The 12,972-nt window shown below is 38.9% G+C and overlaps 1 protein-coding gene across 1 annotated transcript; it reads left to right on the forward strand.

Annotated features, from left to right (window-relative positions):
- Positions 1-11,664: 11,664 nt before the first annotated feature.
- Positions 11,665-12,460, forward strand: LOC143594716 (VQ motif-containing protein 22-like). Its single transcript, XM_077073957.1, has one exon. The coding sequence runs from the start codon at positions 11,758-11,760 to the stop codon at positions 12,274-12,276; it is 519 nt and encodes a 172-aa protein (XP_076930072.1). The 5' UTR covers positions 11,665-11,757; the 3' UTR covers positions 12,277-12,460.
- Positions 12,461-12,972: the final 512 nt, after the last annotated feature.

A 12,972-nucleotide genomic window follows, 5' to 3' on the forward strand; every position in this document is an offset into this window, starting at 1 on the left:
CATTTAGTTGAAGAATCATCAACTTTTGATCACACACTTGAATTTTCATATTTATCTAACTCAAACACATTTGATGACTTGGCTTTTAAATCACTTGTTTCAGATTTAGCCAACCAATTCTGGCCCATTGAATTTTTCTTAACATAAAAGTTGTTACTTTTCACTTGTGAACACTCACCAACCTCAAAAAAAAAAAACTTTTGCTTGAAACAACACCCACTTGTATTTTAATAATTTGTGTTGGAACAAATTTTGGTGGGGTTGTTTGTCTCAATTTTACCGGTTTCACAATTGGTTTCTTAACATCTTTCTTGTGAACATCATCATGTTTGAATCTATTAGGACAACAATAGAACATGTGTCCTAATTCATTGCAATTAAATCACCTTCTCCGGTCAACTACCTTTTCAACCGGTGAAGTTTGATTCTTAACACGTTCTTGTTCGTCTTTTTGTTTGAAAAATTCCTGGTTACTTTTTTTCTAATGATTGCTTCTTTCTCAGATTAAGATGTTACACCTTTTACAAAAACAATATTTTTGAAAGCATCTTTTTTTTTGTCCCAATAAAACCAACAATTTACATTTTGCGATAAAAACTTGTTTTAGCCAACCTTTTAGACTCAATCTTTGGTTTATCAGGCACACAAGTCTTACACTTTACAGTTTCATCAGGAAAAACATCACACAAAACATCCTCGTCTACTTTAACACATACACCACTCGCACAGTCTAAACTATGCATATATTTCTCAAACTTGAAATCAATTGATTCTGGCAAAAATGTCTCGGTATCATTCGGTGGAGTATTAATTTCCACATTCAACACCTTTACAAACCCTTCAGGTTCCTATGAAATATAAGAATTCCAAATGGAAGGCGGAACCGAATGATAACCTAAGCCATTTTGCTCATTCCCAACACCAACACAACATTCTTTGGGAAATTATGTGATCAAGCACATATGATGATGCCTTATAACTCTTAAGGTTAATATTCATACGTTCAGTTTCTATCTCTACAGATTGTAACTCTTTCTTAAGAGCGGCATATTGATCAATATAGCGATTGATGACAATTTGTTTATCTTCTACGGTATGCTTAAGCATGAGAATTGTTTTCTCATCTTGTAGAAACCTGTTCCACAAGGTTTTCTCATAATTTTGCAATTTATCATAACTCTCTTTTACCTTTATAATTTTTTTGAAAAGGTTATCATATTTTTTTTTAGTGTTTTAATTTCATAGTCCTTAATTTCACACTCCTCAAAACCTAGTTCACATTTTTCACATATAAGCACATTATTTGAGAAACTACCTAATTTGCCATGAAAGCATGTTGACCAATCAATTCAGCTTCATCCAGTTTCCCATCTTTTGATGAATCCACATCTTCAGCTTGAATCTATAACACATCCTTTTCCACATCATCCTCTCCAAAATCAATCTTACCATGTCGCATTTCCTCGCCATTGAACCAACTTGCAAAACTTTCATTAATATCAGGCGAACAAATAGTTTGAAAGAAATCAGAATGGATTGGATGAATCATGTCATATGTTCATGCTTCAGATTCCTCATATTCTTCAGTAATGTCATTAGTAATGTCTTCAATAATAACATCATCTTCTCTGCTATCCACAGCCTTCACCTCTTCTATCACCACAATAATGACATCATCTTCTCTGTCATATGTTCATGCTTCAAATTCCTCATATCCATAAGGTTTATGGATATAATGATCTAGTTGTTGTTCTCAGGTTTGTATGGATACAATAGCAGATGCGCGATTATGGTTTGAAATTTCTTACTGTTAGTGCACAGAAATTTGACACTGTGGATATGTTATCCTGGCATATGTTTTGGATCAGTTATCCTTAGCGTGTGTTCCAGATCCCGTCAGGGTCAAGGATCCACAATACTTATTATTTACTAACGGTTGTTCTCATGTGTAATCTAATATTTAGCAGGTATAACGATTAGAAGACTCTGTCTATCTACTAACTTGTAGTCAAGAAGATATTTACATATCTGGATCAACTATCCTTCTGAAGAGTTCCAGAGCTATGTCAGGATCATGGATCCTCGGTATTTGGTGCTATTAACGGTTATTTCTTATATGAAGGCTGATATTTATCAAGTGTAACGGCTCCAAGACCTGGTCTACCCCCTATTTCACAGCCTGAGTGATGGAGCACGCGGTCAAAGTGGCTGTTACGTTTACATTGAAGATAAAGGCGGATTTTTAGGAAAATTAGTTAATAGCATTTATTATTAATAACTCCATTGAGTTATTATCTATTATATATAATTGAGATTATGATCAGTTATAGGACACATTGTAGACACACACTAGAGCAGAACTTATAATTCTCTCTACACACTAGCATATCGTTGTAATATCGATCACAATCTCCAAACACTTGTAACCACCTTTTATTATCAATATAATCGACGGTGATAGTTTTCACCGTCCGAGGGTTTTTTGTGCCGGAGATCACGATAATCACATACTTATCGACCAAAGGTTACCTTGTTGATCCTTGACCGAAAAGATTCAACCATCGATTATTTAATTAATCCTTAGTTGAGGAAATTCGACCGAGAGATTACCTTGATAAGTTTTGACCGAAGTAAGACTATCTTGGTTAAGGGCTTTTTCCCTCGTGATCAAATCATTCTGTTTACCCAGATTACGATTACGCATTCGATATTATCGAGTTAGCACCTTACCTCACATTTACGAATTTGGATAATTGATCCTTAACAGATTTTTGTCCAAAACAATTTGGCGCCCACCGTGGGGCAATTGGTGCTATAATCTAGAAAATACCATATCAATATTCAACTTTTCATACCCATATCACCATCAATGGCCTCTCAATCAACCTCTGCTTCATCAACCATGCCATCCTCGGTTTCTCTCTCATCAAGAACTTTGCCGCCAATGCCTCCTCCAATTACGGGAGCACCAAAGACCACCGCGGCTGGAAACAAGACACAAATTCCAGTCTTACAGAGCTCAAAAACCACTGCTGCCACTTCGGTGGTCAAATCTAACAATGATGTTTCTGTTATGTTTTCACAGGTTATGGCATACATGGAGCAGCAAAACAAAACCAACCAGAGGATCCTACATGAAATTGAAGATCTCAAGAAAAGAAAGAGGCCAGCGGAGGATCAGACTCCCTTAATGCCTAGGGTGCTGGATTTCACTACTCCAGGATCCGTGGCTCAACATACTCAAGGATCCCCGATCCTTCAGCAAGGACCATCCATCCTTCAACAGGGGTCCATGGGTCAACAAACTCAAGGATCCTCGTTCGTTCAGCCAGGATCATCTATCCTTCAACAGGGGTTCATGGGTCAACAAACTCAAGGATCCTCGTTCCTTCAACCAGGATCATCCATCATTCAACCAGGATCCTCTGGATTGTATCCTCAAGGATCCTTCTGGCAGAATCAAGGATCCTCAGGAGTTCAACATCAGCGATTCTCTGAGGTCCATGAAGGAGATATAATCCCCAGGTGTACCTACTACTGTAGCAGATGCCTCTCATCTTAACTACACTTCTGGGATGCCAACGTTCAACCAACCAAGAGGTAATGCCTATAATCACATATTCTCATACACTAACCTTGGCTCTATGCAGGATACAGGTATCAATCAGGAAATAGCTAGGGAACTTCAGAAGCTTAAGGATATGATATCCAGCGTGCCAGGAGTGGTCCGTCCAATTCCTGAAATACCAGAAGGAAGCCACAAGCTGTCCAGATTTGCTCCACCAATATGCGATGCGGAGATCCCGAAACGCTTTCAAACCCCCCAACATGAAGGTGTATGATGGGACCACTGATCCGGAAGAACACGAGGCTCAGTATAGGGAAAGGATGGAGATCAATCCAATTCCTGAAAGACTCAAGGAAGCTTGTCTATGCAAGGGTTTCGAATCCACACTAACAGGTCTGCACTTAAATGGCTGCTAAGTCTTCCTCCTTATTCTGTTACATCTTTTTCACATTTAGTTAACTTGTTCAACAGCCAGTTTTCTTGTAGTAGGAAATTTGAGAAGTTAACTAGTGATTTATATAGAGTTGTCCAACCTTATGATGAATCCTTAAGGGATTTTGTTACAAGGTTTGGCAGGGAAGCCCTAGAAATACCTAATCTTGATATGGCTACGGCTGTAGAAGCATTCAAGATGGGACTTCAAAGGGGCTCCCCATTTTATGACGATCTTGTGATGACTCCTTGCAGGACTTTAATTGAAGGAAGGAACAGGGCACTAAGATTCATACGGCTGGAGGATGACGAGAGGATCCAAGAACGATTAGGGGCACGAACAAAGCAAGAATCTCCTAACCAGAAATAAGGATCCTCATTCAGGAACAATAACTCAAAGCCTTACTCCAAGTTCAACAACCAAAACGTCCGGGCAGTTGAAGAAGGAGATGATGATGAGGACTACCCAAGTATTTCTGAATATTGCTTCTCTGTTGATACTCATGGTTTGATTTGTGCCATGAAGGATCTTGGAGAGAAAGCAAGGTGGCCTCGGAAAATTGAGAAAACAACATCCTTCAAAGACAAGTCCAAGTGGTGTGCATTCCATGAAGACTTTGGCCATCATACCGATGATTGCATTGGTTTAAGGAGGGAAATTGGATACCTCCTAAGCAAAGGCCATTTCAAGGAACTATTGGGAAGAAAAAAGTCCAGAATCCAGGATCCTGAAGAAGTTCCTCAAAAAGCTACTCCGCCCCCACCAGATGCTCAAGTAATCAACTTCATCTCCGGTGGCTCCGATATATGTGGTACTTCCTTTTCCGCAGCTAAGAGGCACGCTAAAGAAACAAAGTTAGAGAATGGGGAACGACCAGTCATCTCCACTACTTTAACAACTGATAAAAGAATCTTCTTTGATGAAGAAGATAAAACCAGCATCCAGGATCCTCACCATGACGGTTTGATTGTTACTTTGTTTATTGCTAACCATTATGTACGCAGGATCCTAGTAGATGGTGGGAGTTCGGTCAATATCATCCAACATGATGTGCATCAGAAGATGAACATACCAGACTCGGAGATCATTCCGAGGACGTCTGTGCTAGTTGGTTTCAGTGGAGAAACTAAGAAAACATTGGGGGACATTAACCTCCCAATATACATCGAAGGGTTAAACTCTTACCAAAAGTTTTGTATTATTGACAATCTTTCTTGTTGCAATGTTATTCTTGGCAGGCCTTGGCTACATGGGATGAAGGTTGTAGCCTCTACTTACCATCAGTGCATCAAACTACCAACTCCTTGGGGAGTAGTAAGGATAGATGGTGACCAAGTGGAGGCCAAGAATTACTATTCTTCATCCATGAAGCCAACAGCTAAACAGACGATAACATAGCAATTACAGCAAAATCCTATGAATGTACTAGAAGCTCGAGAGCAGGACCTAAAAGAAGTATCCTTAGATCCCGAGGATCCAGATGTGAAAGTTTTCCTAGGATCCAGTATCCCAAATGAGATCGAGGAGGATATAGTATCCTTCCTAAAGCGACGAAAATCTACATTTGCCTTCAGACATTCAGACATGACAGGAATTTCAAAGGAGGTAATTACTCATAAATTGGGCCTTGATCATTCTGTTAAACCCGTCAATCAGAAGCGAAGGAAATTCGCTCCTGAGAGGAACGCGATCATACAAGAAGAAGTTGAAAAACTTCTTAAGGCCGGTATGATCAGAGAGGTTAAGTATCCTCGATGGTTAGCTAATGTGGTTGTTGTTTCTAAAAAGAATGGAAAGTGGAGGGTGTGTGTCGATTTTACTGATTTAAACAAGGCAAGCCCCAAGGATCCTTTCCCATTACCACATATAGATTCCATGGTGGATGCAACGGCAGGACATGAAATGCTTACCTTTATTGATGCTTCCTCTGGATTTCAACAAATTCAGATGGAACCATCTGATCAAGAGGATACAACATTCATGACTCCTACCGGCATATATTGTTATACTGCTATGCCGTTCGGACTAAGAAATGCAAGGGCGACATATCAAAGACTGGTGAATATGATGTTCAAGGATCAGTTAGGCAAAACCATGGAAGTCTACATAGATGACATGGTGGTGAAATCGAAGAAAGCTGAGGATCATCTTAGAGACCTTGAAGAAGCATTCAATATCCTTGACCAATATAACATGAAACTGAATCCGTCAAAATGCCATTTTGGTGTTAAGGCTGGAAAGTTTCTAGGGTACATGGTCACTAAAAGAGGGATTGAAGCAAGCCCCGAGCAGATTGAAGCCATCATCAACTTGAAGTCTCCTGCAAATTCTAAGGATGTCCAAAGGCTCACGAGAAGAATAGCCGCTCTCAACAGGTTCATCTCAAGATCCTCCGAGAAGTGCAAAGACTTCTATGACATTCTGAGAAAGAATAAGAAGTTCGAGTGGACGGAAAAGCATGAGGCTGCACTCAAAGCCTTGAAGGATTACTTATCCTCAGCTCCAGCTCTGATGAAGCCTGTGGATGGAGAATCCTTATACCTGTACCTAGCTATTTCAGGAACCGCTGTAAGTGCTGTCCTTGTGAAGGATCATGAAGGTGAACAACATCCTGTTTATTATGTAAGTAAAAGTCTTTTAGATGCAGAAGCCATGTATTCTCATTTAGAAAAATTAATTCTTGCACTTATTATGGCTTCTACTAAATTGAGACATTACTTTGAAACTCATACTATTATTTTGAGAACTAATTATCCTATTAAGAATGTTCTTAGAAAACCAGAGTTGTCAGGTAGGATGGCCAAGTGGGCTGTGAAGCTAAGTGCATATGATATTCAGTATGAGCCTAGAACAACCATTAAATCACAAGCACTCGCAGACTTTGTGGCTGATTTCAGTAGCGACATGCAGAATGAAGCTGATCTAGAAGTCCAACAACTTGAAGAAACCAAGGATCCTTGGATCCTCTTCACAGATGGAGCATCTAATGTAAGAGGAACAGGTTTGGGCATACTACTAAAATCGCCACAGGGGGACATAATACCCCAGTCCATTGCATGTGCCATCCAAGCCACCAACAATGAGGCAGAATATGAAGCACTTATCGCAGGTTTACTCTTAGCTAAACAGATGAGGATCAGGTATCTTCAAGTTTATATAGACTCTTTACTTATAACTAACCACTTTAACGGTTCTTATACTGTGAAAGGTGAGAATATGGTCAAATATTTAGAAATTGTGAAGGAATTGGCGAAATCCTTCGAATTGTTTAGTATATACAGGTACCAAGGGAAGAGAATGCTGGGGCAGATGCCTTAGCAAACTTAGCATCATCGTTGAAGATCCCGGATGATGTAAAGATACCCATCATTCATATATTGTCTCCGGAAATTGGAGAACAAGAATCCGTGAAGATAACAGTGGATTGCACAGGAGAACATACGGATCCTCCATCCTCTTCAAGTAGGATCTTGGATCCTTCCAATCAAAAAATTCCTTCAAGATGGAGAGATCCCTGCAGGGGAAAATCCTAAAGCTTTCAGATTAAAGGTATCACAATTCATTATTTTACAAGATATTGTGTATAGAAAATCTCTTGCAGGTCCATATCTGAGATGCATTGAGGATCCTGAAATACAAGAGGTACTTCAAGACTTCCACGAAGGCGATTGCGGCAACCACACAGGGGGAAGAGCATTATTCTCCAGGATACTTAGGACTGGATACTTCTGGCTAACAATGAAGAAGGATGCTATGGAATACTCAAAGAAGTGTGATGCTTGCCAAAGGCATGGAAACATTCTTCACCAGCCAGCAGAACCTATGTATCCTATATCCTCTTCATGGCCTTTCATGAAATGGGGAATGGATATTGTAGGCAAGCTACCAAAGGCACCAGGCGGAAATGTCTTTATGCTTGCTATGACAGACTACTTCTCTAAATGGATTGAAGCAGAAGCATTCGTGCAAGTCCGAGAAAGGGAAGTTATATCCTTTATTAAACGAAATATTATAACTAGATTTGGTATCCCTTCTGAAATCGTTTGTGACAATGGTTCCTAGTTTATCAGGAAAAGAACCACTAACTTTTGTGACAGTTGGGGCATCAAGATGATCACTTCTACACCAGTTCATCCTCAAGCCAATGGTCAAGCGGAGTCTAGCAACAAAATCATCATCAAGAATTTAAAGAAGAAACTAGGATCCAAGAAGGGAAAATGGGCTGAAGAACTTCCTTATGTTCTCTGGGCAGACATAACTACACCTAAAAATGCAACAGGCCAAACACCCTTCTCATTGGTGTTTGGATCAGAAGCAGTAATCCCTACAGAGATGGTGGTTCCTACAGCCAGAACGAGCATCCGTGATCCTGAACTCAATGAAGATATTCTCCTTGAAGAGATGGTGGTTCCTACAGCCAGAACGAACATCCATGATCCTGAACTCAATGAAGATATTCTTCTTGAAGACTTGGATACTATTGAAGAACTTAGAGACCTAGCCAAAATCAGAATGGCAGCATATCAACAAAGGGTAGCTGGGGCATACAACAAACATATAATGATAGGAAGATTTCAAGAAGGAGATCTAGTCTTGAGGAAAGCCTTCCAAAACACAACCAATCCGGCAGATGGGAAACTAGCACCCAAGTGGGAAGGTCCTTATCTGATCGAGTCGGAAGCAGGGAAAGGGGCATATCATTTGCTCACCATGGAAGGCAACAGGTTACCAAGAGCATGGAATGCTATCCATCTCAAGAAGTATTTTTTCTAGTCAGGATCTAGTATCCTTCGAAAATCAAGCATCCATCTAGGATCAAGGATCCTAAAATTGGTAATATCTATCTGATCACTTATTTATTTCATATTCTTGTTAATAATTTAAGGATAATGTATTCTTAGCATTTATCTTTTCCAAGTTTTTAAGTAACAATGCATATTTCAATAAGAGGTTCAATGTCTAAGAGGTTGGCCACTTCTCCCTCACGCTTAAGGTACATTGCTATTTTCCTTGGCCTAGCCCACGATTGGATATGACCCCCGATGGTCATATCCTCCAAGGTTTAAAGGTTTTCACATTTCTTATAAATTAGAGTTTCTACACTCTCGCCTGGAGCGCACGCTATCCAACGTATAGTCCGGGGCAACGGGACCAGTACACGCTTAGTGGCTGACAATTTCGTTGCTTTCGGCTATATGGAGGATCCTACGATTTATGGTAGACGTACCATACCACCGGTTTATAACGTTTTCACGTTATCTCAAGACAAAGGTTTCTAACATTTTCATGTTAGCTAAGGTTTATAACGTTTTCACGTTATCTCACGTTTGGGCTAAATCCCGGTTTGGGCGAGTCCCCAGTTAACATCCGTATCCTTGGGCCAGTCCCCAGTTTGGGCTTGTCCCCAGTTTTTGGGCTTGTCCCCAGTTTAACACCAGTTCACGGGCTTGTCCCCAGATTACACGGGCTTGTCCCCAGTTGCACGAGCTTATCCCCAGTTTATTTTATGGGCTTGTCCCCGGTTTATTGGGTTTAATCCTAGATAATATCATATGTTATTTGCATCAGGTATCATAAATTAGATTTTGAGGATCACCGAAGGATCAATACTTATGGATTCAAAATCCTTAAATTCAATTTTATAAGGATTGCAAAAGGATCAATACTTATGTAACTTAGGTCTAACCAGACCTTACGGTATGACTTCTGTTTATCGGTTTACACTTATTTGATTTCAGTTTATATCTTCATAGATATAAGGATTCTTTATTCTCAATCTATTTTTATAAGGATTTAAGATCCTGGTTTATTTTTGAAAGGATATTTTATCCTAAAAACTTTTTACTAAAGAATATTTCTCAAAACTTTCAACAATTCTAAAGCTATATCAGACAAACTTTCAAAATAACAAACAATCAACAAATAGTTAAAAGATACTATTTATTAAACTTACTTGCAATTACCAAAAATCTTAACCCGGATTTCACCATTCATAAAAATGGATCATCCATCCGGGTTAAACAGGTGTTACTAGTTGTTCATGATTTGCAAGGAGAAGGATATACAGCCGGAAGGGAAGTTCCCATGGAAACTCCATTGATATGTGACAATTATATCCAACTTGTCAAATCTCATATGTTTTTGCAGGAAGTTTGAATTCAAAGGCAAAATGACAGCTGTGATCTTATCACAATTGCCATTTTGGGGGCAATTGTTAGTGCACAGAAATTTGACACTGTGGATATGTTATCCTGGCATATGTTTTGGATCAGTTATCCTTAGCGTGTGTTCCAGATCCCGTCAGGGTCACGGATCCACAATACTTATTATTTACTAACGGTTGTTCTCATGTGTAATCTAATATTTAGCAGGTATAACGATTAGAAGACTCAGTCTATCTACTAACTTGTAGTCAAGAAGATATTTACGTATCTGGATCAATTATCCTTCTGAAGAGTTCCAGAGCTATGTCAGGATCATGGATCCTCGGTATTTGGTGTTATTAATGGTTATTTCTTATATGAAGGCTGATATTTATCAAGTGTAACGGCTCCAAGACCTGGTCTACCCCCTATTTCGCAGCCTGAGTGATGGAGCACGCGGTCAAAGTGGCTGTTACGTTTACATTGAAGATAAAGGCGGATTTTTAGGAAAATTAGTTAATAGCATTTATTATTAATAACTCCATTGAGTTATTATCTATTATATATAATTGAGATTATGATCGGTTATAGGACACATTGTAGACACACACTAGAGCAGAACTTATAACTCTCTCTACACACTAGCATTTCGTTGTAATATCGATCACAATCTCCAAACACTTGTAACCACCTTTTATTATCAATATAATCGACGGTGATAGTTTTCACCGTCCGATGGTTTTTTGTGCCGGAGATCACGATATTCACATACTTATCGACCAAAGGTTACCTTGTTGATCCTTGACCGAAAAGATTCAACCATCGATTATTTAGTTAATCCTTAGTTAAGGAAATTCGACCAAGAGATTACCTTGATAAGTTTTGACCGAAGTAAAACTATCTTGGTTAAGGGTTTTCTCCCTCATGATCAAATCATTGTGTTCACCCAGATTACGATTACGCATTCGATATTATCGAGTTAGCACCTTACCTCACATTTACGAATTTGGATACTTGATCCTTAACAGATTTTTGTCCAAAACACTTACTACTCCCATATTTGTAGATAACACTGCTACTCTCTCCATAAAAAAACCCGGTAAATCACTCTGAAACAAAACATATAGATATACGGTATCACTTTATTCTTGATTGCTACGGAATTTTAATCGGCGTTTCTCATCTTAAACGACAACAAAATCCTCTCTCGTCACTTCTTCAAAATTACAAACAGTTCGAAGGTTTATCGCATCGAATGATCTACATAACCTTTTATCGCATCCAATCAATTGGGTAATTTTGATATATTAATAACTTTATAAAGGCATATACGATATTTTAGTTTTGTAAGGGCATATATGATATTTTCAATATTTGTAAGGGTATATATGAAATTGATTAGTTAGGAAATACTAAGAAAAGTGATATTAATGTATATATATATATACATTCAAATTCTCAGTAATGTCACTGCTCCCGTGCATATATATATAAATGCATGCCTGGTGTGGTTTCTTAGGTACTAAGCTTTAGAAGCAGTCTATTAAGACTAGCTTTTCAACCATAAAGGTAAACCACCTACCACATATCCAAAAACCCTAATCTCCATATTCATGGATGGCATGAACGAATTTTCTACTGATGAATGGATACAAAGGTATCCCAACACTCCCATGGCTCCATCTGGAGGTGAACCGTATGAAAATGCTACCAGTTCCACACCGGTCTACAGAGATTCAAGCCGTGGAACTACCGGCCAAGATGGTCCTAAACCGATACACAGGCGGTCCAGGGCTTCCAGGAGAACACCAGTCACCGTCTTGAATGCGAGTACAACTGACTTCAGGGCCTTGGTTCAACGGTTCACTGGCTGTGACAGCAAAGAAAACGTTTCACTGGTCAACTTACCAAAAGGTCCAGTCAACATAGACTTTGCAAGGAATGATGCAACTGAAAGTTCTTCAAGGCAGGCATACTTTGATAATCAGGTAGTGCAACCAGTTGGTGGTTGGAATCATTTGCAGACTGGCTATGGACTGGATGAGAATGCGTCGGTTGTGTATGAATCCATCGATGAATCTTCGTTAATGGCTGCTCAAAGAGACGGGCGCAGCCATGGGTATAATATTTGAAGGTGTTAACTTTTCATTAATATGTTGTTTTTTTTAGAAATTTCTTTATATATTGGTTCATCTAAACAATAAAATGTCAATCGTTCCATGTAAATAGGGTTTGTTTTGAAATATATTGGTTTTAAGTTCATGTCTCTTAGAACTGCGAAGAGTTATACTAGGATTTATCATATTGGTTTTAATTTAACAAATGGGAATATTTCATCCCTCGGTTCGTTTCGATTAATCCATTTGTTATTTCCAAATATTAATACTGCTACCTATGAACCTACGTTTTTGCTTAGTGTAGCGGCTCAGAGAGGCGTGGATTAACATTTGAGGAAATCACCTAAATAGCCTCATTGACCAAATATCTTTTGAAATTAGTCATGGACTTTTGTGAATTATTACTCTTTCAGTATTTGGTCACCACCTATATCATTATGAAAAAATGGTTCCCTTCTTCTGCACCATATGGCGCAAACACATCACCTCCGGCAACCTTTTCTCATGCACCAAAAAGACACGGGTGAATCTCTAGTTAAGTGGTAATTTAACGAATTTTGTGAATATTTTGATAATTATTTTTAGTCAATTTTCCCTTAAGACGTCCCCCATGATGTGCAAACGGATCCATAGCAAGCGATCATTGGCTAACATGATTGGGTTGGTTTAGTCAAAGTTGGTCTCGCGTATTAACAATTGACATGTTTAACG

The sequence above is a fragment of the Bidens hawaiensis genome, unplaced genomic scaffold (genome assembly GCF_021521415.1).
Source record: "Bidens hawaiensis isolate Kalapana, Puna unplaced genomic scaffold, B.hawaiensis_p1.1 tig00044091_1, whole genome shotgun sequence".
Taxonomy (NCBI): Eukaryota; Viridiplantae; Streptophyta; class Magnoliopsida; order Asterales; family Asteraceae; genus Bidens; species Bidens hawaiensis.